Source organism: Symphalangus syndactylus, chromosome 11 (assembly GCF_028878055.3).
Source record: "Symphalangus syndactylus isolate Jambi chromosome 11, NHGRI_mSymSyn1-v2.1_pri, whole genome shotgun sequence".
NCBI lineage: Eukaryota > Metazoa > Chordata > Mammalia > Primates > Hylobatidae > Symphalangus > Symphalangus syndactylus.
The window spans coordinates 119357791-119384661 of record NC_072433.2 but is presented as its reverse complement, the minus strand read 5'-3'; the positions used below and the strand labels follow the sequence as shown (position 1 = coordinate 119384661).

Sequence of the window (26871 nt, the reverse complement as noted above, 5' to 3'; positions counted from 1 at the left end):
TGTTATTTAAAAAATCATTTTACTTATTAAAACTTTCTCATTTCCCAAGGCACTTCAGTAGCTTTCAAAAAAAACATGTTTGTTCTTTTTTAACCAGGTGAAGCATATGCTTTAGGAGTACCATGGTAACATAATCAGCAAAGAGAAGACAATTACACTGAACACAAAATATCTCCCAATAAAGTTACAGGACTAAAGTGAGCTACTCTGAAAGACTATAAACACAATTTAAATTTCTTTTTTGTAATATCCTCCCATGACTAAGTATCAAAAAAGGAACACACACAATGACACTGTTTTTGGCACTTAGAGAAGTGCTCGAGGCTAGGGCTGGTAAGGCCTTGCACCAGTGGCAGCTGCAGACAATTGCCAGAGTGATTCTGTGTTTAAAAAAAAAAAAAAGACACAAACCAGGAGGCTAAGGAACCAGCCTTTCCCAAGTGCATTCTGAAGGGCAAATAACTTAAGGAGAAAAGGATACAACAACAAATAAACAATAAAACAAAACCCACGTTACAGCTTTGAGAGAAAAGACAAGGTTGCTCATCTCTCTCACCTGATAAACTTCCTTTAAACCATACATAAGACGCTATAGTAGCAAGGTTTCCACAGCAGTGGCAAACAAGAATAGTAGATTCAATGGCGCATTTATTATGAGCCTGGACAAGCCCAGTGCTTTGATCAGATGTAAACAAGTCTACTCAGTCGCCATGCTGAGTGGTCTTAAGAGCTCACACATCAATGCACTTGCTGGTGATCTGCATCTGCTCATTCTGCTCCATCTTCATTACCTGTCGCTTTCCCTAGCTCTGCGCACTCCTGCCCTGGGGAAGCAATGATCCAGTTAATGTCCTCTGTAACTGAGAAAAGGTAAGAATCAAACTCCTTGTACAATTACTTCCTTTTCCTCTAAAGTTCACCACTAGAGGGGAGTGTGGAAAGGGGTGGGGGACTTAGACCTCTAGCCCTATTAGGGGCCTTTTCAAGTAGTCTAAAATTAACATGTAAATTTAGCATATGCTTCTCACATTCCTCCAGATCTCACTGGTTCTAGCGAAAAATTAACTTCTTTGGAGGTGCTGAGTCCATCATTGTAATAGTTAGGACTTAGATGAAGTTGTCTGTAGGTAGCTACAGTGTCCCTAGAGGAAGGTGGTGCTCTAGGGCCATATGTAGCCTCTGAGTGTGGGTGCCCATCCAGGAGCAAGTCAGACACAGGTCAAGAGGATAAACAGCAAAGGCCTTTGTCACTGAAGGACTCGGAGTCTGCACAAGCTGGCCATTTCTGGCAAGACGGTCTTTCCTCTTCAGTTTCTCCCTTACTGGAAGCGATGTTAGAAGGCTGTGCTTTTAAGGATTGTGGGCCTTTCTTGACCATCTTTTAACATCCTTGTGTGACTTGGAGATTTTCTGTGTTTCATTCTATAAAAACAAGCAAAAATATGTCAGTAACACATTTTAAAAAGATGCCTCCCAGTCTCCAGACAAACAAGAACTGAGGATATCTTCCCTGGGAAGAGAATCCTGCAGCAGATTCTGAAAGGTTTCTTCTAGCCTCTGCGCTATCCAGTGCGGCTGCTGCCATGGAGATGTGTATAGTGACATGACCACACAGGAAGAGACCAGAGAGGATGGGCTATAAGTAAGCACTTTGCCATTTACAGCCCTTTAATGGCTAAACTAGTCCATGGTGTCTGTGAGAGGGAGTTTGCGAGTAGCTCTATTGTGAGGGCTTCCTGAGACCTGGCCAGACCCAGACCCAGTGCATCAACACTGACGGAGGAGGTCTTCTTACCCTTTGACTCTTAGCATCTGGTCAATGGTGTCCGGGAGTGGGGTACCGAAGCTCTCTGGGAGAAACAAGGTGAGGATGGCTGTCAGGATGGTCAGACTTCCCATGAGAATGTAGGGCAGGAAGCGGTCATAGGCACCTATGGCAAAGCAGACAGAGCCTCAGGCCCAGGGCTGCAGTTAGACTTGGTCTCTCTCTACCCCTTTATGCTCGCAGGACTCTGGAAGGGGATCACTCTCCTTCTTGGTCTCACATCTCCCACAGTCTGAGCAGTCAGATTAGAATCTGGCACCTAGACAGGTTTCAGAACCCAGAGCTGGCACAGGCATGCCCAGAGCCCAGCGGTGTTCCATCATGCAGGGGAGGAGTACAAAGGGGCGGTTGCAGGAGAAGAGCTAGGCCATGCTGATTATTCCTATTTCTGGGCCATGCCAATTATTCTTATTTCCCAAGGTTGGGTTTCCAAGGAACCCGAGGTACTTGTCCAGGGATGGAAATAACTTCCACCTCTGCAGATGTGTCCCAGCCCATGTGATCTGCCTTCAGATTAGGCAGGGTGGTTTGCTTGCTTTGAGATCTACATAGCATGTTCACAAAGCACTCTGAGTACTCTCAGGTGGGTGCCACCCTCCCTAAAGAGGTACTGGCTAGGGATTTGCAGTGAAACCGCAGGTGCTATGAAGACATAATTCTGAGAAGAGAAAACTGGAGACCTGCTACATAAAATGGCATGGGGTGGATCTTCACACAACATAAAATCACTCTATAGTGCTCCAGGTTATGATGATTTTCAGTTCATCAGACCTCTTGCATGGACATCTTTCCCCTCATGTTCCTTTTAAACTCTGATTCCAAGAAATTTCTCCAACTAAGCACACTGGCTCCCTAAACCACACTGTAGGTTCTTAGGATAAAGGAATTGTTGTCTCTGATGGAAGGCCTGGGATGGCTAAAACAGAAACAAACCCTCTAATATTCTCATCAATTTCTAGGTAATCTATAGGTTGTTTTCCATTTGAAAGTGAGGGCCAGTACACTGGGACAAGAACCCTCCCCGGCCAAAGATCCAGTACTGGATGGAGCCTGTGTGCTGTATGAACTTGTTTTCCTGTTAACATGCAACCTGCAGCTCACATTCAAGCCAGGTAGTACTTCCATCCCGTTGCTCTAGTGTGCCCTTGGCTCATGGGACTTACCAAGGTAAACAAAGTAGGGAGACAGGATGCTGCCCAGGCGGGATGCTGTGGAGCTGACTCCCACACCCATGTTTCTCACCACTGTGGGATACAGCTCGGCTGTGTACACGTAGACCATGGAAAAGGCAGCCGTGACTCCAAACTTGCCCACCATCACCAGGACTGTAGCCAAATAATACAAGTCTGGAGAAGCAAAGGAAAGAGGGTAGGAGCAGGTACCAACCCATGGCATGCAGCTATTGAGAGCAAAACAAACATACTTTCTTCCCAGATTTTTTTGGGAGTCAGTTTCTATCACTTCCTATTGTGGGGGAAGGGGATATAGCCAAGACTTCCCTCCAAATTGACTGCTGAAAGGAGGGTGGGGACCTGCAGCTATAAGGACATGCACTTTCCTCAGCCTGGAGACTACCAGAGTAAGCTCCTCAATAGTCCAATCAACCTGCTTCCCAGTCCATAAGTCACTAAAGACATGTCTGTCAGGGATTAGCTGTCACCCCAGAACCTCACACTGCAGGCAATATGGAATTAACTCATGATGTTTAGATGAATGGAGAATTCAGTTCTAACTCATTTCATGCTTTCCTCCCACTCAGACCTCAAAAAAATCATAGGCCATCAGAATCTGGAGTTGATCTTCTAATCTCTCTGTGCTGTGCTGATGGGAGAGCTATGTGTGACCTGAAGGTCACTCTGAGCTCAGCTGTGAGCCTCTATGTCGGTTCTGGGCTCCTCCTGCCACATCCCATGGGGAGCTGTTCCTGTGGAGTGTTCCCAGCCTGATGGGCCCAAAAGTGACCATCAGAGGCTCCCGAATCTACAGGTACACTGAAGATTCTGGGCACAGTGATGGAGAGGGAGAGATGAGGGCCCATGAGTGGTTCTATAAATTATTGGAAATGGCTACCTCCCACCCATCTGTGGGATACCAAGATAGTTTCAGAAATAAAATCCTGCTAAGGGTCCGTGAGGCCCTCTCAGTGGTCTGGCCCCTCCCCTTCTCCCTCCTCCTCAAACGTGCCAGGCTCATCCCCTGCTCAGGGTCACTGCCTTTGCCATTTCTTCATCCTAAAGTGTTCTCCTAGACTTTTTCAGGGCTTTCTGTCACTTTATGTACATTTCTGCTGAACTGCCCCCTGTTCAGGGACACTATCTGTGACTATGTAAACTAACTCGGCATTGTCCTTCATTTGTATTCCTAGAAGGTAACACGGTCTGAACTATATTAAGCATTTCATTTACTTGTTTGTTGTCTGTCTTCTCAACTAGGATGTACGTTCCATGAGGGCCTGGGGTTCTGCCTGGCTTGTTTTCTTGTGTATCGTTATCACCGAGCACAGTGCCCAGCCCATAGTAGGCATGCCATAGCTATTTGTTGAATAAATAAAGAAGATAGGGCCAGGAAAAAAAGGAATGGGATAGCTATTTCTTCCCTCTTCTTCTGGAGTGGAAAACAGTATGAGCACATTAACTTGGGTACAGAGTAAAATTAACCAACAGCCCCAATGGCTGCTTTTTCCCACTCCCTCAAAGCCCAGGCCATAAGTGTTCTAGTCTCAGAAGACACTTTCTATTGATTTTTAGGCCAAGAATGTATAGATGCAAGGGAGCTGTGATGGGCTTGATTTTATTCTCTTTATTAACTGAGACAGCCTGGTAGAGAGTAAGAGACTCAGTGAAGACCCCAAACCATAGATGCACATGGTCCCTACCTGGGGGTACCAGCTGCACGAAGAGAAGGACACTGCCACCCAGGAAGAGGGCAGTGGCCATGGAATAGCGCCGGGGCAAATATTGCAGCAGCAGCCAGGCCAACACATATGCTGGGACTTCAACCATCGCTGAAAGGAAGCAGTTCACATAGATGTCCCCATGCAAGTTAGGAGTATCAAGCGAAAGCCCAAAATAGCCCACTGATATGGTCATCCTGAAACAGAGTGCAGAAGAAAGATGGAAAAGCAGTATCCACATCTTTCCCAACCTGTACAACTTTTACAATGCAATTATTTCAGTAAATTCCAAACCATCTTTAAGCAGAGACTAGTAAGGCAGCAGTAACTGTAACCCTGCGTCTTACTTCCTAGATCAAAAGATAATTTTCCCCAGCCCAAGTGGTACAGTGTAAACCCTGCGCCAGTGCACTCTCAGAGCCTTCCATATAGACAGTGTCCCAGCAAAAAAGCTGGTATAATTCAGATAGATTTACTTCATTGAAAAGAAAAATTCCAATCTGCCTTTCAGCTTTAAAAATCCTAAGCTGAACCTCCTCAAATCCAGCAACTGCAGAAGGAGCTAGAGAATGAGTCGGGAGGCAGACATCAAGTGAGGTGTGATAGGATTGGGGGGATAAGATAACAAAAGGAACAACATTAGGTCAAACACTTGTAGAGAGACCCTCACACACTACCTGTGGTGACCAGTCAGGAAGAGGCTGGTCGGAGACAGCTGACACTAGCCCCGCGGTACTTATGGAGCAGAGAAGTGGCTCCCAATGGAGGGGTCACACTGCCTTTCATCAGGATGCCCTGCAGTGCCCCTGACTTGGGCATCCCCAGTAGGCATTCTCTCTGTTGATGACCCACACTCTTTGACAAACCAGACCTTTATGGATTAGACTGTTTTGACTCATCTGCAGGTGGAACACACAGCTGGTACAATAAAAAGAGTATGTGCATGAGTCCCCAGGAAATCCAGAGCAGGGAGGAGAGCCTGGGTGAACACAAAAGTGGGTGACTTATCACAGGCTGGCATGTCTGTGTTGCAGGCTACATGCTGCTCCTGTCTTGAGGCCAACTCAGGGAATGGTGAACTGCCTGGAGGGATCCTGGGCCATTCCTTGGAAGCAGTGACTCATAGCACCCCCTCTGTAGACACAGTGGCTGACTGCCTCAAAGCTGGATGAGACTAGTAATAAGGACTCTGAGATGAAGTCCGCCCTCCTCGCCCATCTTCTCACCGCTCACCCACCAGGCTCCAGAAGTCGCCTAGAATCCCAGGTTTCAGCCGCTGAGCAAAAGCTAGCGAGGTACACTTGGACATGTTTCCTCTCCCTGGTAATTCACAAATCCCTTTCTGACACACTTTGTGAAATGCCTCATTACTGGGAACCTGGTGAGGACATCTAGGCTATAGCCCTGACTCCAGGACCATTTATGGACATCCCAGGAGGAGCACATTCCACTTCCACATTTCCAGAAAGTAACTGGCAGCCTCTGCAGCCTACAGGACATGGTGTCTTCACTCAGATCCTTCTTAAAAGCCCTACCTGGCCTCCTCAGCCACTGTCGGTGACTGGGTAGGAGACAGGAACTAAATGACCCAAATTGGGCAAGGATTCATCTTAAGATCTGGAGAGATTCCCCACAAGAGTCCATATTTCCCAAAACGGCCTCCACAATTGTTTTCATTCTCCTTTTCTGAGGTTCCATCCCATTAAGAATTGTGACATGCCCATTTTTTCCATCTAACACAAGACATATCCTTTTCACTCTCTGATGACACAGGCTTTGAATTTTGGTCCGAGGCATGTCTGTAAACAAGAGGCCCAATGGCCACTTCAAGAAGCTTTGTCTGGAAGCCTCAGGCAGGTCTCTTTTACATACCACAGCATTATGGACATGATGGTGACCATCCGGATATTCCAGGTTCGAAGCAGATCCAGAATGTTGTGGGACTGCTGCTTCTTGGAACTTAGGTCTTGTAACTGCAGGAACAACATGATAAGTGTATGGGAAGAAGAGGTGGTCAGAGACTCAGAGCACACAATAACATACTTGAATCCCTGGCGTCTTAGCTGTCTGCACCTCAGAGTTGGGGAGTGTTATGTTTCTAGGAACAGTAAGTATACTGACTGTGTTTTAGGCTGTGAAAACTTCCCTAGGCCTTGTCAGTAACAAATCAGAGTGAATGAAAATGAGGAAAAGTAAGTGACCAGTCCCTCAAGGGTACAGGAAGACAGAGGCCCAGGCTGACAGCTTCCTCACTGCACCCCCACATCTTCCTGTCAGTGGCCACATTCCAAGGAGGCCTCTAAGTATTCCTCCCCAAGGCTGGCTCCCTGCCCTCTGGGTCAGAGAGAGAACCTGGCTGTGTGGTTTATTGGTCTGATATTTTTTAAAAGTTAATGTTTTGAGTCCTTATACCATGTAGTTACTGGTGTGTTTCCAGGGAAAAAGAATTCAAATAGAAAAACAGGAAAATTGACCTGAGCTTCACCCAGAGTGACTTCCTACGAAATTCAGCACAGCCAAGGCCATTAATAAACCACACGTCTAAACACACTAATGTTGCTTTCTTAAGCAAACCCAGGTTTGGATCTTGTTTTTCCAGAGTTAGAAGTTCAACAAAAGGTCAACTTTGGACTGAAAGGATCCCCTGAAATAGCCTCATTTCCTCAAAGATGCCAGTGGGGCTTCTGCATTCACCCAGATTGACTCCTCACTTAAAAGCCCCCAAAACCACCTAACTTAAAAGCCCTCTACCACACTCCTCCCTGACCTTTGCACACAGGACCCCTTTCTGGTACATGCTGACAGTGGCTGCTGGGCCACCACTCACTGGGAAGTCTGCAGGGTGGGCAGTGGCCATTGGCCTCTGCTGTCTACAATAACTGTTCCCTCTTTCCCAAGCCCAACCATGCCTGCCTCTCACACTTCAGCATGGCTGCTTGTGGCTGTTCCCACAGCCAACTCCTCATCTTCCAGTCAGACCACAGACACATTCCAGAACCACAGCAGGCGGCATTCACAGCTTCTAACCTCTCATAGTCACGAGACCGAGGAAAACTGCCTGCTACAGAGATGGTAGGAGAGGGAATGGGAAGGAAAAGCAAGAACCAGGAACTAGGTAGAGCCAAGAAATGAGTCATGGTGTGTGAGAACAGGGTTGACGGGAGGGGTGGGGTAGGGGGAAGAGGTGGACATCAAAAAGGACCTGACTCCAAGATGATATGCAATAATTAACCATTGGAGGGCAGAAAGAGACTAAACACTTTTTTTTTCTTTTTAATGAATAATTGCTAATACTCAAAAGATGAAATACTTCTACAAATCTATTTGTGCTTTATATTTTATGTTCGGGGTTAGCTTTGTAAGATGACAAGCCACCTTAGGTATAAGAAACAATGATTTCCCCAAATGCTGACTTTATGAAAGGCCTATTACTCAAAAAGAGTGTTTATTGTTAGAAGTAATGGTTAAAATACATGATTGCCTAGAAAGGAAGTAAAAGATGAAAATCTGAAACTCGTGGTGAAAAGAGTGAGGCAGCTGTAAGCTATTTCTCAACTTCTAAGTGTTAACAGGGCCCGTGTGGGGGTGGGGAGTGGGGGAGTGGAGGAGTGGGGGAGTGGGGGGGTGGGGGAGTGGGGGAGTGGGGGAGTGGGGGGGTGGGGGGGTAGGGGGTGGGAGGAGTGGGCAGTTGGGGCTTGGGCAGAGAGAGGGCTGGGCTGCTGTGAGCAGGGAGGACTTCAGGGGTGGGTGCTGCTGCCCGCAAATCACGGTCAGTCTGTCCCTCTCACCCACACCCACGTGGTGCTTACCTCACTCGGGTCAAAGATAGTGGAAGGCACAACAATCCCATTGGCTTTGGCAGCCTTGCGGATGATCACCTCTGCCTCTTCAAATCGTCCCTGAGAGATGAGCCATCGGGGGGACTCAGGGATGAACCTGGCAGTACAAGGTCCGATCTCAGTGAGGCCTCCCTGCCAACAGCGGACCCACAGACCGGGCAGAGCACAGCCATAGGTGGGAATGAGGTTGCAGAACCAGAGCTTGTGGAATGTTTGGTGTTCACAAGCCAGAAGCAAAGAGCTGATCCACACGCAGCAATAACCTGGGGTGGATGAGCTTTTGTGTACATCACACCGCACAAAAATGAGAGAGCCCTGCACCCGCTGACGGCATCCCCATGCTGGCTGGCCACCTCCATTTCTGAAGAGCAGTGGTGCCATCTGCTGGGCTGAGGAGATAGGTGCAAGATGGGCTCCAGAAGCCTGGCTTCTGTGCATGCATAGGTCAGCCCAGGCCCTGCTACACTATCCTCCCTGTCCCTGACACCAACAGAAGCTTCTGCACTGGCCTCTTAGCTTCTCTTCTCTCCTCACCCTACCCCTGATTTATCCAACAGATTAGTCAGATACTCTACCTAAAATAGCATGTTTGGCCAGGTGCAGTGGTTCACTCCTATAATCCCAGCACTTTAGGAGGCCGAGGCAGGGGGATCATTTGAGGCTAGGAGTTCGAGATCAGCCTGGCCAACATAGTGAAACCCGTCTCTACAAAAAAATACAAAAAATTTAGCCAGGTGTGGTGGCAGGCACCTGTAGTCCCAGCTACTTGGTAGGCTGAGAATCGCTTGAACTGGGGAGGCGGAGGTTGCAGTAAGTGGGAATCACGCCACTGCACTACAGCCTGGGCAACAGAGACTTTGTCTGGAAAAAAAAAAAAGGAAAAAAGGAAAAGAAGGAAAAAAATTAGCATGTTTATCAAGGCACTTGAGTGCTCTATGGATATTATTTTCCACCTTGCTGGGAGCAGGTAGCTGCCCCCCACCCTCAGTCATGACTGGGCCCCATGATGTGCAGCTTACTCTCCCACTATGCCCTGAAATGCTCTCTGCTCCACTTGGGCTGGTGATCTCACCTTCTCCACCTGCAAGGGGTGATTCCCACCTTAGCTCCTCTGCCGTGTTCCCCTCTTGGTCTGGAATGGCCTCTTCTCTGCCTGTTCAACTCCTCTACCTTGGTGGTGCAGAAGGAGCCTAGCTTCCTCCACGTGACTACCCTGAGGACTCTTGCTTTTGGTGGCAGTGCCTGTGGCATGAGGCTTCAGCAGCACACAGCCAGAACTAGGGCCTACACTATCCTGCCCTGAGGCTTGGGAACTTCCTACAAGGCATGCTGGACCCCATCTTCTCACAGCTACTGCTACTTCTCCCCGCACTTGGGGCAACCCAGCACAGGGCTGAGAGCAAGTCTGTTGCTGTCATGGGATTCTGTTTTGTTTTGGCTCTTTTGAGTGTGGAGAAAACATTCTGAAATAATTTATAAATAATCTGTTTCCTGTCTCTGGGAGACAAAATAGGGATTCATGGGTTGTTGCTGCCCTCTAGTGAAGGCCAGACAGAAATCATCCTGCCAGTGGGCGCACGGGGCACAGGGTCACACTCACCACCAGAGTGCCACGCACAGCACCCCCGGCATCGTCAGCGCCACCAGCAGCATCCGCCAGTCTCGGATGAAGTAAGCAAACAGTGGCAGCACCATGTAGCCAAACGCATAAAATATGCACACTCCTAACGTAGAGAATATTATACGAACTGACTTGCCAAGAATTTCTGTCCCTGTTCAAAACAAGGGAGGTCGAGTTAGAAGTTTAATTTGGGTTCCTTCCTTATTAATTTTTTATGGTATCTTTGTGAATACACAGACAAGAAAACAGCCAGAACTCTCTCTAAGTTCCTGGTGCTAGGGAGTGGATGGCGTTCTGAACCCCTCCCGTCTGACCATCTCCTGGGGGTGCATCCCTGTGGCCTCTCAGGCCCCCAAGCAGCAGTTCTCTCTTGAAAATTTCACCATGTTCTGAAGCCACATGCTAAAGATGCCATGGTAGGCCCCCTTTAATCCTCACATGAGGAAGAATTTATTAAAAGTGAAGTCATTACTAAGTCAGCACATGCTGACTTAAGCCTCAAGGAAAGAATATTAAATATGAAAAGAAAAAACAACCCTTTCAACAATACAACCCAAGGAACTCAAAGGCCTTATCAGCTAGAGTCAGGTTCCTCCAAACACAGGCCGGCCTGGCGGCTTCTCAGTGACAACAGGCTGGCACATTTGAGACAAAGCCCTGCAGTGTGCACTCTGAATTAAAACCCTGAAGGTGACGAAAGCCCCTTCCTATCAATTTATTCTTGTCCGTAGATATCACCAGCCACAGTGCTCTGCAGACAAGGGGTTCTCTACCTTAGCAAGCTTGCCAGTCACGGCCCCTCCTCCTCCAACCATGCCGCCCTCTTTCTGGGGCTGGCTCAGCCCTGTGCAGTGGCAGGTCCTTTTTGTAAATGCAGGATCTGTGGCGAGTCCTAGTAAACTGACCATCACGTACTAAAACCAAGGAGCCACAGCCCAGAGGCCAGAAAAGAACTGGAAATCAGAAGTCAGGCCATTGTGCTGCTGGGGACCCCAGGCTGGTCTCATGTCTGGCTCAGTTTCCCTGCCTGTAAGTAGAGCTCACCAGGACGCTCTGGCTGGTTTTGTTAGAAACCCCGTCCCCCTTGAGGGACATCACAGCTGTCTCCAGAAAGGTAGGTGATGGGATGATGGTGAAATACAGGATCAAGTACTCAACTCCAACCTGATGGCCATACCCAGGACAAATGCTGCCACATAGTTGGAGATCTGGCCCATGCCTACAAGGACAAACAGCATGACAAACATCTCAAAATTCTTCGAGAAGATCTGCAGGAAGCTGAAGCCTGTCTGCATGCCCATGGTCACGAACAACACATTCTTCCGGCCGAACCTGGGAAGAAAAGGAGAGTGACAGATAACCAGCTGGAAAAGGGCAGCAGGAATGGGCTCCACCAAGTAGGGCTTTCCCAAGATCCATCCAGTGAGCGGGTGTGAACAGTGTTGCCAGGATACCGGCTGCCAGGGACAGTCTCGGTCTCACAGTGCCCATGCTGTTTCTCCCCCTCCCCACTCCCCATGACAAATGTACAGCCTGGGTACCAGGGTTGCCTAAAAAGCAATGCTACAATTATGATAATAATTGCAAGAGACTGAAACACATCAATTATTTAATCCATACATTCATAATGATATTTTTTTTTAAAAAAGAACCTGCCAAATTTGGAGAATAACAGAGAAACAATTCATTATAAATGAAAACTGGCAAATAAAGAGAAAGAAGCATTTGTCCTGATTTTCCTTTGTAAACTATGTGAACAGCAACCAATAATAGATAAGAGGTAGTATCATGTATAAAAGTATTCTAACTTTTAAATGAAAAGGTAATAAAATTAGAATAATGCCATTTATAGCCCCCAATGGATTAATAGATATATGCATTATATATTAATGACTGTTAACACCATAAAGAGACAGTCAGGCGTTGCATGCTTCCTATGGTCTTACCAAAAGGACTGAACCTGAATCAGAACCTGAATCTCAAGTCTCTGGATCCAACTGCCAATTTTGAGGAAATGCAGAGCATAGAGGAATGTGCTGAACTGCATCATGAGTGTGCAGTCAACAAATCCAGACTGGGAAATTGTGTAGGTGGAACAGCTCAGATTCTTCATAGATAATCAGTAAGGCATAGAAGGGGATAGAAGGATAATCCATAGGTTAAGTAGACTAAAAGACATCAAATATGTTAAGTGGGCAACACTAAACTTGTGTCAAGGATGCATATTTCGATAATAAAACTAAAAAAACTCACAAGGAAGTGATTATTACAGGAGTCAGGCTAGCGGTTACTTAATGGGGAGAGAGAGAGAGAATGCTGTAATTGGGATGGGGCACATGGACAGGGCTTCTTAGTGGACAGCAAAGTTCTACTGCTTGACTTGGTGGTGGTCATAAGGTTATTTCTCTGAAAAAATTCATTAAGCTACACATTTGTTCTGTGTGGTTTTCTGTATCTGTGCTCATTTTTAAGTTTTTAAAGTTGGGTTTATTTTGGTTTGTTTTAAAGAGAGTGCCACAAACAGGAGGAAAAAGTCAAGCTAGTGGGAAGCAGTGGGTTCAGTTTGAGTCTGGCCAGTACTGGCTGACACCCACTTTCATTCAATGTTTATTGAGCATCTATCATAGAGGGCACTTGGATATCAATAAATTAAAAAAGATACTGTTTCTGCCCTTAAGGAGTATCATAGTATAACTGGTGAAACACATATTAACCACATTTTAATCTAACAACACCCTACTGCATATACAATTACACACTGAGTCAAGTGCACTGAAGGATCGGCATGCAGGTTCATGAGAGGCACAAGGAAGGAAGCTACCCTGGACTAGGGGTAAGGGTTGGGGAACCGGACATTCAGGGAGGGTCTCCTTGATCAGGGGACACTGAGATGGCAAAAAGTAGTTGACAATGGGGGATTTAAGGTGTAGGGACCAAGCTCTCAATGATAGTCACAGTATAGTAGGGAAGACCAACATTAATCCTATAATATAATCCTATAATAACACTTTTTTCCCCCAATTTCCGGTAGAGGTTATAAAGGAAAGTCATAAGGAACTAGGGATCCTGAATTAGCCAGAATGGTTAAAGAAGGCCACAGGGGGTGGGTTGGGGTGGGTGGGGAATGCTTCAGACTCTGAGAAGACCACACACCCCCATGGCTGGAGGGGGCATGGTGAACATGAGGAACCAGTGTGGTTGGCAGCAGGCGTGCAATTCAAGAGTACAGTGGTGGCTAGGAGGCAAATTGCACAAGGCCTTGCAACTATGTGGAAGAGTTTGGTGTTTTTCCTCAATATAAGAGGTTTTTTTTCTGTTTGTTTTTTTTCCCATCACTTGGGGTACACTGGCATCTAATGAGTAGAGGCGAGATATGTTGTTAAATATTCTAAAATGCCCAGGAAAATGCCCTAGAACAAAATTATTTGGCTCAAAATGTTAATAGGGTCAAGGTTGAGAAACTCTCACCTGGTAGTAGACTCCACTTTCCCCTGCATTGTTTTTTTAACAAGAGTGTTCTATATGCCAACCAAGGGGTGGTTCCTAACCACAAGGCAGGCTGGTATAATCTCTGTGCCCTTTCCCTTCCTAAGAGCTCCCTGGGATGGTAGGGAAGAGACAGATCCAGAGAACCTTTTACATAGCACCAGTCCTTGGCAGTTCAGGGTTGGGGCCAGAAATGTTTGCTTTGAAAGTCTGTCAACAAAATGGCAAACACACACATACCTGGAAACAGGACACAGCAGTCTACTTCTTCCCAGAGTTGTGCATCTCTTACAAGTCAGACGCATAAAGATAACTCAATAGTGTCACATAAAGGGCTTTGACAACCCAGGAGTACTTTAATTGCTCTTGAATTTCAGACGTATTCATATGCCAGAAAGAAGGTGAAACCTTTATACTATATAAAAAGTTATGTTGATGTGCTAGACAAGTTAGGGCATGAATTGATTGCTTTCAGGTGATCTATTTAGCTTAGGTTTTAGAACTGGTTTACTCAGAAGTAATGCACTCAGAAGCTGTCCATCCCACAGGGCCCTGGGCCTTCCAAGGGGGCACAGACAGGGTTGAGGCAGGGCATTGGGAGTTGAAGGCAGGGGCTGCAGGCAGAACAGCGATACTTTTAGCCACTTAGGGTGTATTTCATTTACTAAACTTAAATGATCCTACTTTAATGAAAATTCTGCGGCCAAAATGTTTAGAAAGGTTTGAAAAACACTATATTAGCCCTTCTGTAGACTAAAGTGGTCCTAAACATACTCACAAATTTTGTTTCCAGTTTCCCTGGGAATAGACCTTTTGGAACTTTAATGCTTTCCTCAGGTAATCATTGTGTCACATGGTAAGAAGGTTCTTAAGCTGACCTATGACACAGCTGACCCAGAAAAATACACTGCATTTCTACTCTGAACTCCTTTTTCACATCAAGGGCATTCCTCTGAGCCTCAGCTGTCACTTAGCTCTGTGAGAAGGAATCTCCCATGTCCACTCGGGAGGCCTCTAAGCATAGAACAATCCTCCCCCAGTTCCCCCCTACCCTCCCCAATCCCCTCTCCCCAGGCAACCTCATCCCCATCTGGGGCTCTGCTCATGGTTCTATACGCTGACAATTCCTACATGTGTTTCTCCAGCCAAAACCTCTCATGCAGTACCATATCCATACAGCCAACTTCACACTCTACTTCTCCACTTAGGGGTCTCAGTCACCCCAAATTTAGTACACACAAATTGAACTCAACATCCATGAACGTGGTTCTTTTCCAGCATTCTCTGTCTTAGAGAAGTGTACCTTCATTCACCCAGTTACCCAGGCCAGAAAGCTTTCTCCCCTCAATTCCGACATCCAGCCCATCGGCAAGTCCTGTTGATTTTACCTCTTACCACTTCCCTCCATTTCTACCACCATCATGCTAGGCCATGCCACCATCATCTCTGGCATGAACTACTGTGACAACCTTTTAATTGGTCTCTCTACAACACCTTTTGTTTCCCTTCAATTCTTTCTCTACAAGGTTGTCAAAGCATCTTTTAAAAAAAAAAAAAAAAGGACAAATCTGATTGTCACACTATTGCTTTAAAAAATCTCAGTAGCCCACCACTGCTCTGTGGCTGAAGCCCAAAGTCCTAACTGTGATCAACTAAGCCCTGGTTGCTCGTCTGCCCAGGGCTCTGCCTGCCTCTCCCCTTCATCTTAACACCACTCTCCGCACCTCTACCGCACGGACTTTGTCCTGCTCCCATGCCTCTTCATGAGCCCCGGCTTTAGCACTTGCTGTTCTCCCTGCCTGGATGTTCTTTCTCCTCTCTACTCCTCAGCTGGCTACTTTCAACTCATCTTCCCACTCTCAGCTCATGCTTCACCTTCTCAGGGATGCCGCCCCTGACCTCTTCTGTTAGACACTCCTGTGGCACCCTGCACTTCTCTGTATCTCTTACCATGGCCAAGGACAACAACGACTTCCTCACTTGGTTGTTTAATACATTCCACCTTGCTAGAAAGCAAGTTCTAGGACAGCAGGGACCTAGAACAGTAGTCCATACACAATAGAGGAGCAAGACTACCTGGGTCCAAATCCTAACTCTGCCACTTGCCAGCTATGAAACCTTGGGCAAGTTATTTAATCCCTCTGTTTCACTTTCTCCATCTGTCCATCTGTAAACTAGGAATAATAAACAGGTTAACCTGTTTTTTTTAAAAAAAATCTGGCTGGGCAGGTGCAGTGGCTCACACCTGTAATCCCAGCACTTTGGGAGGCCGAGGTGGGTGGATCACCTGAGGTCGGGAGTTCGAGACCAGCCTGACCACATGGAGAAACCTCGTCTCTATTAAAAATACAAAATTAGCTGGGCATGGTGGTGCATGCCTGTAATCCCAGCAACTCAGGAGGCTGAGACAGGAGAATCTCTTGAACCTGGGAGGCAGAGGTTGCAGTGAGCTGAGATCATGCCATTGCACTCCAGCCTGGGCAACAAGAGTGAAACTCTGTTTCAAAACCACAACAACAACAACAACAACAAATATCTGGCCGGGCATGGTGTCTCACGCCTGTAATCCCAGCACTTTGGGAGGTTATGGAGGGAGGATTGCTTGAGGCCAGGAATTAAAAACCAGGGAAGATGCTGGGACTCCTTTCCACTGGGTAATCCACCGATCTGTGGGGTGTTCTCACATGTGCCATGTGGCCAAGGACTTGCTGAAGGCTGCTACTCTCTTCACAGTCTTCTCTGACAGACCCCGAAGCTCCAGGGAAACAAGACACAACATAATGGACCCCTCTAAGAACTTCATGAAAGTAGGGACGTCTCTCCAAAAAAATGCTCACATGTAGTCTCTAACATGGTGCATATAATTTCAAGGGGTTTGGGATTCTCTAAGCCGTTAATGTTTCCTTGAGTTAAAAGCTTTAGAATTACACAAATAACCTGCTTATGAGAAATGGATCAAAACAGTATTCCCCCTCCTATCATAAAGTAAATGCCAAAACCACAGGCCACTTAGCTAAGGGGCATCAGCCTTGTGGACACGAGTTCTGCTTGTCATACCACTAGTGGCTGGTGAGAGCTCCTCTCACTTTTCAGAGAGAATGCTGGTCTTCTTGGGACTACAGAGGCAGACACCGTGGCACCACTACAGATCTACAATCCAGCACATGTGTGTGTGTGCATGAAGTCAACCTCTCCCATGCTCAGGGGCATGATATAGTCACAGGACCCAGGCGAGGCAAGCCAGGGTACTGCAGAAGTGAATCATAGCTTATTACCTAGTCAACCGGATCACAGATACACTCGGCTTAGATAACTCAGGCTTCTTTACTTAGCAAGAATTAGGGAGTCAGATTTGTTGGCTCTTTTTACTAGGCATGGAGTCTATACCATAGACATAGCTTCCTCTTCTTTAAAATACAGGGCCCTGGGCTGAAAGAATACTACCAACTGAAATCAAGGGCCAGGCACATGCTTCTTGCTCAGTGCTGAGGCCCCCTGCTGCTGCAGGAGACACACCTTACCTGTCTGACAGCTGCCCTGAAATGAAGGAGCCCAACAGCACACCCACGAAGAACAAGGAGATTGTGAGTGGGGCCTTCCAGTCGTCCTCACACACCAGGTTCCACTGCAAGATGAGCAAAGGGGTGTATCATTCACTTCTTTTTAAAAGGTTTTAAAGCAAAGACATCCTGGAAAATGAAGTCAGAACATCCTGCCATCCCCGCACGTTCTGAGTGTGAACTCACTTAGTCAGGTGATGGCTCACCTGGGCAGGAAGGCAGACAGCAGGCTTCCTTCCCATCCTGTTTTTCATAGCATTATGGGCCCCACTGTCTTGCTTCCATTTTTAGGAGGAGAGACAGGCAGAGAGTAAGTGTTCTGTACACATGCTGACCCTGGAGAAAGCAAGGCGTCTTACGCTTGCTCCTAAAAATCTGAGCAGAGCCCAGGGCTGTGGAAGAGGCAGGGCACCCTCGCTCAGGGGGGTTCAGGCCATTGGCATGAACGTTACTGGAGCAGTTCTGGAAGCAGGGCTCTGGGGCTCTACGGGCCAAAGCATCCAGCAAGAAACTAAGGCCAGGGCACAGAGTGCACAATCTGGACCTGTTCTGCTCAGGTTCCCACCCTGGGCCAATGACCCCCGGGTCCTTCTTGTGACCTTTAGAGCTGGAATCCCTGATGCTGCACACCAACTATACTAGGCTCAATTACAGCTGAAAGCTCTGAGCTTGGAGGTAAGAAACTGGGTTTTAGCTCCCACTCTACTATTAACTCTTCCGACCTCAGATAAGCATCACCCCATGCCGTGCTTTGATTTCCCCATTTGTAAAACAGGGATTGGGGTAAGGAACAGGCTGCACCGCTTGAGTTTCCAGCTTCCAATGTGTGGTTCCATTTATAGTTGCCATGAACAGAAGAAGAGGTCTGAAGACACGGAGAAGCAGCCAGACGCTCGGATCAGGCTGCGCCTGCCTAACCAGGAGCCAAAAGCAGGAAGAAAGCCCAAACGGGAAACTTGGTGGTTCACAGAAAAAAGAAAAATGTTTTTCAGAGAGATAGTGCTCAGTAGTAACCTTTGCAGACTTCTCACATGAGCAGCCACCCTCCTAGGAACTCAGACCCTTGCCTCCCTGGCGCCAGGCTGCTGGCCTGCCCTCCACGGAGCCTGTTGGCTCCTCAACAACAACGCAGGCAAGGGGACTTGCGGCTCCCTAGAACAAAGCATCTCTTCCAGGCCAGTGACAGGGAAAAACAAGCCTGCTTCCCCGTGTTGCTGGGCAGTGTGGGCGCACAGCCTCTGGGCACCTCTCAGAGGGGTTGGCAAGCAACCCTCAGGCCGGACACGGAGAACTCCCGCAGCAGGCATGCTGCTGGCCCTCTGCTTTGGAATAAGCATGGACCAGGATGGGCTGGGAGTAGGGTGGCAATCCCCAATCCAGGGAAGAACTGGAGCATCCAACCCGTAATCAGGAGGCAGCCCAGACTAGCAGGAGTCAAGAACATGGGAGGACCACAGCCTGAGTGCCCAGGCTGCCACAGCCTCGAACCTCTACAGCCTCAGAAGGGCCAGCACCCACAGGCCATCTCTCTGGTAGGTGGGTGAGTATCCCTGCAGTGGCCCCCACCCACACATGGCTGCTAAATCTAGGACTGGGAGTGGAGGGGGAGACAAACCTGAGGGAATTGATGACAGGGTGCCAGCCTCTGTGTGTGAGGCCAAGCTTCAGGGGCCAGGACCTGGCTCCTGTCATTCTTGAGTATGATGGGCTCTATTTCCCAGCTAGCGTGTCTTTTATAGTGGAAAAGATGAAAACATGAACAAAGGGTCAGCAGCGGTTTCTCACAAGACTATCATGAGGTAAGGGTTGGGGACCCATATGGCTGAGCTAGACTAGCAATCCACGTGGGCTTCTGCAGTGAGTTCTGGGGTTGTAGACCCCAGGACAGGTCTCCCAATATCAGGCTTCTACGGACTCCTTGGCTGGCAAGGTTGGGTGTGACCTAAAACCAGGTCAGACAATCTCTGCAGGGGACAGGGTGACTGTAGTGCTCATTTTGAGACAGGCCCCAGAGCATCTCTCAGGCTCCCTTAGCCCCACCCTCTCTACTTGGTCCAGCCTGTCCTTAGTCTAGGCAGGTGTGTAACTCCTTGGTTAACTGCCATCCACCCACCACTGACCACCCTTGACAACTCTCTGGGCCTGGCTTTGGGCCCTCCAAAAGCAAATGTGCATTAACACTTCTTTCCTGCTGGCCACAGGGCGTCTGTGAGCAGGATCAGGAAAGGTGCTAGGTCTCAAAACTGAACACAAGGGCAAACAGATTGGGTCCCAGCCTGCCAATCCGTCCAGATATCTGTCAACCACCAGATGGACTGCAGTAGGCTCCAGGACTTGGCCAGAATCCCCCTGAGAAGAGGTGGATGAGAAGCACATAGAGTCTAGGCTAAGTACCCCCTGCTTAAACTGTTTACAAAGGAGTCTAGCATTCCTTAGCTCCTGGCTCCCCAGCTGTGATTAAAGCTGCTATAGACCAGCTTATTGATGCCTCCGCCTGGCACATGGGACGGGCTGTACTGGCTGATGATCACAGGTATCAATGTTAAAATGGAATGTGTGGGTTTAAGATTTGGGTCATGAGTCTAATGCTGTCACCCTTCAGCTGGCTGAGCTGTGAAAGCAGGCCCAACCTGAAAACAATCTGGGAGCAACTCTAGCAAAGGGCCTAGACTTGCCCCTCTTCCTGGGGAGAAATGCACCTTTCTAGTGGTGATGGTTTCATGGGTGTAGAGATACATGTGTGCCAAATTGCATGCTTTAGCTATATGCAGTTTTTATGTCATTTACACCTTAATAAAGCTGTTAAACGTTTTTAAAATGAGGGAGAATTGTGTCTCCTATACCTCATACATAATTGGCACTGCTTTTTCAATTATGAGAAGTAGAGAGACGACATAGTTCCCTGGGACTAAATGTTCTTACCTGTGAATTGGCAGGAAGGGAAAAAAGATAGGGTGTGTGCCCCTAAGGCAGAAGTTCTTCCCTGAGGGGATGTACCTAGCCTGACCGTATCAACAGTCAGACATGCTGCTAGGTACCACATGTTACTGATTGCCATGTATTCCTATATTCCTACACACGTTTTGTCCTGCCTCCTGCTTCAATTAATGATGAATCCTTGCCCCAGCGTTGTCAGAGAAAAGAGAAAAGGTATTTGCTATCTTTGCTATCACATCCTCTACAACTCCTGGCAGTGCCCCCTATATAGAGGAGAGGCTCAAGAGCTCTTTGGTACATAGGTGAGTGAATGAATGGATAAATAAAAAGGTATCAACCTTCAACATCTTGGTATGCTTTCTTGCTTGGCTCCCAAAGTCGAGATGAACCCTGAACTCCTGAACTTCAATCTCCAGAATACTCTTTATTTTTCTTCTGAAACAGAGTCTTGCTCTGTCGCCCAGGCTGGAGTGCAGTGGCACAATCTCGGCTCACTGCAACCTCCACCTCCCGGTTCAAGTGATTCTCATGCCTCAGCCTCCTGAGTGGCTGGGACTACAGGGATGCACCACCAGCCTGGCTAATTTTTGTAGTTTTAGTAGAGACGGGGTTTTGCCATGTTGACCAGGCTGGTCTTGAACTCTGACCTCAGGTTATCTGCCCACCTCGGCCTCCCAAAGCCCTGGGATTATAGGTAAGAGCCACCACACACCTGGCACTTTCTCTTTTTTTGGCTCCCTGACCCCCTGCTTTGTGTCAACTGTCAGAACTTTGATCCAGGATGACAGGTCTCAGCTAGCTAGAGAGTGGCTCAATCTGACCACTCATGGCCAGATGTGTTTACTATGTGCATGCATAGTGGGCCACGGGACCCTGCAAGTGGCTTCTCTGCCTTGCCGTATAGCTGCAAAAGCCTGGATGAGGGTCTGTGTGTCCTCTGAGTGAGACAAATCAGCAAAGGCGTAGCAGTGGGGTTCAAGCTCCAGGCCTCTCGGGTCTCTGCTGCCCAGAGTCAGCCCCGGCCCCAGCTCCCAGGTTGCTCTGGCTTTTCCTCCAGGCAGCTTTGGGGATAACAGTGAGGGCTCTCCCATCTTCTAAGACTATCTGTCTCTACACAAGATAAGGCTGATAGAAAAGCTAGTCCAGGACAACGGGGAGGGAGTGGGAGTCCCACCCAGGACTGGGCCGAGGGCTTCTCAGAAGCAGACAGGCGCAGAGTAAGGCGATGCAGAGCAGCTTGGAAGTTTCTTTTCTTTTTCTTTCTTTCTTTTTTTTTTGAGATGGAGTCTTGCTCTTGTCACCCAGGCTGGCATGCAATGGTGCGATCTTGGCTACTGCAACCTCCACTTCCCAGGTTCAAGCAATTCTCCTGCCTCAGCCTCCTTCCCGAGTAGCTGGGATTACAGGCACAGGCCAACACGCAGGGCTAATTTTTGTATTTTTAGTAGAGACGAGGTTTCACCATGTTGGCCAGGCTGGTCTCGAACTCCTGACCTTGTGATCCGCCTGCCTCAGCCTCCCAAAGTGCTGGGTTTACAGGCGTGAGCCACCACACCCAGCCGGAAGTTTCTCAAGGAACCTGTCTGTCCATAGGCTGGACAGAGCTATGGTGAAACCAAAGAGCAGCCAGCCCAGGCAACCTCAGAAACCACCCAGGTTTCCAGCAGATGGGGCAGTCCATGGCCAAGAAGCACTGCATGATGGGTTGGCTAATTCCCCAGTACCCCAGGGATGACTGAGGGGCCAGAGGAGAGGCCAGCCGACAACCATGTGGACCACCAAACTATTCCTGAAACATGGGGGCATAGAACTCTTTCACCTCATAAATCATTTTTATTTATTAATATTATTATTATTCTTTTGAGATGGAGTCTCGCTTTGTCGCCCAGGCTAGAGTGCAGTGGCTCGATCTAGGTTCACTGCAAAGTCCGCCTCCTGGGTTCAAGTGATTCTCCTGCTTCAGTCTCCCAAGTAGCTGGGAATACAGGCGCGTGCCACTACACCCAGCTAATTTTTGTATTTTTAGTAAAGATGGAGTTTCACCATGTTGGCCAGACTGGTCTTGAACTCCTGACCTCAAGTGACCTGCTGCCTTGGCTTCCCAAAGTGCTGGGATTACAGGCGTGTGCCACAATGCCCTGCCAATATTTATTTATTTATTAAATGCTAGCAGATTCCCTCTGCCAATCCCAACACCTCATTCCACATCCATGTGGCGTCAAAGCCCCAGTCAGTGGGCAGGGGGAGTCACATTTCCTTTAAAAAATTCCAGTCAATCCTTTTCAGCCACCCTCAAGTTTCCCTTCTAAGAACTGAACTATTTTTCTTTAGTTCTCAAACTTTAGAGATGATTTCTTAAATTATTCATTAACTCATTCAATAAAAATTTTCCTGAGAACCTCCCTCTGCATCCAGAATTGTGTCAGAAATTAAGGAAGATGCAAAGATCTAAATCTACCACAAAGTTTGGTACTACATGTATGTAGTTTAACTTGAACAAATTAAAACAAATCCAAACAGGACACCTGAGGTTCCAGTCCTCAGTGGAAAAAATATGACTAGTAATTCAACACCAGTGTACTTACAAACACCTTTATGTATGATTTGGGGCAGAGGGCAGGCTTAGAGAGATTTAGCAGGCACGGGACTAGATGCAGTGGTCAGCAGGCCAGGTTTGGGTTGAAAGACAACAGGCCATAGAAAAAGCCATTAGAATGTTGATGCAGCAACTTCCAGCAGTAGCTGTTCACCTGGGAACGAGCAGCTCTGAACTTCAAGTCAAGCATTCCAGTAGCCCAAAACAAAGATCTAAGCATTAATCTGGCCTCCCTGCAAAGACTGACAACATATAAGTAGGTGAAAGGGCACATAACTCCTTTGAAACTGCTAAGACAGCTAAATAAATAGTCTAAATATTAAAAAACAAAAGGCTGACATTGGCAGCAAGATAAGGGCAGACCCTGTGGCACAGCTGGCCTTTGGGAGCTCATCAATGCCACCACCACTCGGCCCAATGTGGGATGAAGGCAGCAAAGCAGGAACAAGTGACCAGAGTAAGCTGGGGAACCTTCAGGGGTCAATGTAAAACCCCAAGAGATGCCATGAGCCTCTTCTCGCTTCACTACTTCCCTCTTCTTTAGGCAGCCCCAAGCAGAATTTGTAGGGATTCCTGTGTCATGTTCCCCTCTGTGGCCTCTGCCTGCAACCTCAGGGACAGCCTCTGCTTTCATAGTACTCACTGGCTTCCAGGAAGGTAACAGACCCACCTGTGAGGCTAGGACCCAGGATTTGTGGCAACTGAAGGTTCCAATTCCCTGTGGATTCATGGGCCAGAAAGCACATTTGGCTACCTCCAGGGAGTGCCTCTTTTGTCAAGTCATGATGCCTCTGGACACTGAAGCTATGTCACTAGCTAAGAAATCCCAGTGGGGCTCCGGTCACACTCCCACTACATATATGTGGAGAAAGCAGGTCCAGATGCTGGGGACATCAAATTTCCAAACGTAGAAAAAACACACACATGCACACACACTTGAATCTCCCAGGGTAACTCTCAGACTCCCTTGAAGAGTGATGACGCCAAGAAGCAACACAGTTGGGATCTCCAGAACCCCTGTAAGCCCCTCCGAGGCTCCAGGAGGGGAGGCTCAGCACCAACATCCAGCAGGGCTTGAAGCTGTGCCAGGGCCTGTGGCGCTCACCCTCTCTATGAAGTCTCCCCTCTCTGTGAACTCTGCCCTCCTGCTGGGTGGTTTCTTGCTGTTGCATTGGGGCCTTCAGCTCACTATTATGCTGAGCTGAACACCCTAGGCTCACTGAGAGGCCTCCTCCTCTGGGAAGCCTTCTCTAACCTGCGAATTCGTCATCTGCACATTTAGTGAGCCTGTCTATCAATGAGGGCTATTCACTGGCTACTTACTCAATGCTGCTGAAACTTCAGGGAGCTAGAGTGCCAGTGTCTGAAAAAGACACAAAACACATACATCATTAACATCATGTTCCTACATCCAGCTCCAACAACTGCTCCAACAGGTTCGGAGGGGACAGACAAAACCACCCAGAGGGAAAATCCAAGGGGAAGAGAAATGAGAAAGGCTCCCCCACACCCCATGACCTAAGGTTGTATGCTTTAACTAAATCTAGCCAACAGCCTTGCCTCATAATACCTTAGAAAACATTCCAGGTCAACAAGTCACCCTCAACAGATCTTCAGATGAATGGATCTTAAAGACTGACAACTGACCGCCTGGCGCGGTGGCTCAAGGTTATAATCCCAGCACTTTGGGAGGCAGAAGCAGGCCGATCACGAGGTCAAGAGATCGAGACCATCCTGGCCAACATGGTGAAACCCCATCTCTACTAAAAACAAAAATTAGCTGGGCTTCGTGGCTCACAGCTACTCGGAGGCTGAGGCAGGAGAATCACTTGAGCTTGGAAGGCGAAGGTTGCAGTGAGCCAAGAACGCAAGACTGCGAAAGTTGCAGTGAGCCAAGAACACACGACTGCACTCCAGCCTGGCGACAAAGGGAGACTCTGTCTCAAAAAAAAAAAAAAAAAGACTGACAACTGACGATGGGAAAAGGCAAACAATTACTTACAGGGCATGACCAGATTGTCATTTTGGGTTGTGGACGGTAGGGGAAGGAGTAACTAGGGGAAAAAGGGAAGAGGCAGTTGTATACACATGCTTTATTTAACTTTTAAAAGTTCAGGAAAGAGAAGTATTTCTTCTCTTCTAAAAAGAAACCAATAGACTAGAGGAAAAACGGGATAGCCCCTGGCCCAAACCCTGGCTCTGCTACTCAGCACCCCCAACCCCAACTAGACTAAGTCCTGGACACACAGGGCCATAGAGCATCGCCCAGGGACCGCCAGGACCTTCCTGGTACCCTCTTCAAAGTGGCCATCAGGATGGGAGGCCAGACTGACCACCTGTTCAGGAAGGAGCACACTGTGGCTGGACGTCACCTCACGAAGCGTTCCCAAGCCACCTGCCTGGAGGGTCTCCATCGCTAGGGTGTTGACTGTTGGGGGACGGGGAGTGGCAGCGTCCAGCGCGCATCTGGGAGAGAGGAGCTGGGGTTCAAGGACCGCGACAGGTCCTCGCGCCCCGGTCTCAACCCCAGCAGGGGCCGGCACCCACCTCGGTCACAATGGTGGACAGGTAGATGTCCTGACTGAACTCCCAGCCATCCAGGCAGCTCTCCTGCTCCAGCTGCCCCAGGTCCACGTCGCGCCCCGGCTCCAGCCCGAGCGCTGAGAAGTTGGCGATGGTGGCGAGCCGGTAGCGGCGGCAGCTGTGGGGCACCTCGCGGCCGTCCCGCAGCCGCAGTGGGACACTGTGGTTGCGCCAGGCGCTGCTCAGGTTCGCGGCGTCCGGCACCCGGCAGCGGTGCTCCGGGGTCGCTATCAGGAACACGGAGGACAGGCCGGTGAAGCCATTGGGGATGATGCTGGCGCTGAGCAGGAAGAAGATGAGGCGCTGGAAGGGCCCCCACTCGCCCAGGAAGGCGGTCACCTCGTCGTAGTCCCGCATGCCGCCCTCAGAGGCCCACTGAGCGCGGCCTGGGGTCGGGGAACGCGGCGGGCTCTGCGCGTGCGCGCGGGGCACCCGCCGCCAACCGGGCAAACCAGGCAGCAGGCGACCGAAGACCGTCCGCGGAGGGTAAGCTCGCGAGCTGACACCGCCGCCTTGGTCCCGCCGCGGCCGGCCTTACATAGGGCGCGCGGCCAGGGAGGGTTCCGGGCCTGGGCCGCAAGGCGCGCCCCGCCGGCAGGCAGAGCGGCGCCGGCGAAGGCGAAGGCGGAGCTGGGACGGGACGCGAGGGCGCGGGGCGGGCCGGGAGTGCACCTGAGGCCCGGGCGGGGCCTGTCCTGGGGGCCTGCTGGGGACTACCGAGGTAGCCCGGGCTCGGCTTAGGAAGGCAGCGGGACTCGCGGCCTTGGGGTCAGAGTCCGAACTCGTTCCTTCAGCGCGGGGCCGGGAGCGAGTGGGAGAGCGGCCGCGAAGCTCCAGTGTTGAAAACGCACCCCTCCCAGCTTTTTGCAAGGCCTACTTGGGGGCGGGAGTAAGGAGAAAGTCACTGGCCCAGGGCCTCACAGATAGTTAGTTGCTCTTGACACCGCCTATCCTTATAAGAGGGACAGGGATTATTTTGAACCTGGGACTGTTAACTCCCCTAGGCGAGAGGTTGGGAACTATGACTTTTCATTCTAGTCCAGATGCCCTTTCCACATTTTCGTCTGTAACAAGCCATTTTGTTCATGCAGATGTAAAAACTTAACTTCACGATTACCTTTCCTAGCCTAGAATTAAATATTCCCCACAGATTAGTTATTTCCGTGCAGAGTTTACTCAGAAGCTAACTGGAAAAAAAAAAAAAAAAAAAGCAGCAAGGTGATTCTAAAGCAGCAATGTTCAATAGGGTAAGGAGCTACATTGGTTATGTTAACTTTTCTAGTAGCCATATTAATAAAATTGCCAGATTTAGCAAATAAAAATATAGGACGCCTAGTTAAATTTGAATTTCAGATATAGAATGAATAATTTTTAAATATTATGTCCCAAGCAGGAATACATAAAATAAAAATGTAACTGGTTGTCCTGTATTTTATCTGGCAATGCTGCATATTTAAAAAGAAAAATAAAAGATGAAATTAACTTTAGTACTATATTTAATCAAGTATATCCAGAACATGATCATTTCATC

The 26871-nt window shown here is 48.5% G+C and overlaps 1 protein-coding gene and 1 long non-coding RNA gene across 3 annotated transcripts in view; one reads left to right on the top strand and one right to left on the bottom strand.

Annotated features, from left to right (window-relative positions):
- Positions 1 to 26248, bottom strand: SLC22A5 (solute carrier family 22 member 5). Of its 2 annotated transcripts, XM_055299449.2 has the most exons (11): positions 25305 to 26248; positions 17431 to 17502; positions 17186 to 17289; positions 11356 to 11510; positions 10158 to 10329; positions 8528 to 8654; positions 6591 to 6691; positions 4701 to 4915; positions 2989 to 3171; positions 1796 to 1931; positions 1 to 1422 (listed from the first exon to the last, which is right to left on the bottom strand). In XM_055299449.2, exons 1-11 carry the CDS (start codon positions 25695 to 25697, stop codon positions 1335 to 1337), a joined length of 1746 nt encoding a protein of 581 aa, XP_055155424.1. In that variant the 5' UTR covers positions 25698 to 26248; the 3' UTR covers positions 1 to 1334. The 2 variants fall into 2 exon arrangements, with proteins under 2 accessions (XP_055155424.1, XP_055155425.1); XM_055299450.2 differs by lacking the exon at positions 17431 to 17502 and having other exon boundaries at positions 25305 to 26247.
- The window catches only part of LOC129493360 (uncharacterized), a 52892-nt gene continuing 51775 nt past the window's right edge, over positions 25755 to 26871 (top strand). The window contains exon 1 of the long non-coding RNA XR_010114324.1: positions 25755 to 25826. This is a non-coding gene — a long non-coding RNA (uncharacterized lncRNA). The remainder of the gene's footprint in view (positions 25827 to 26871) is intronic.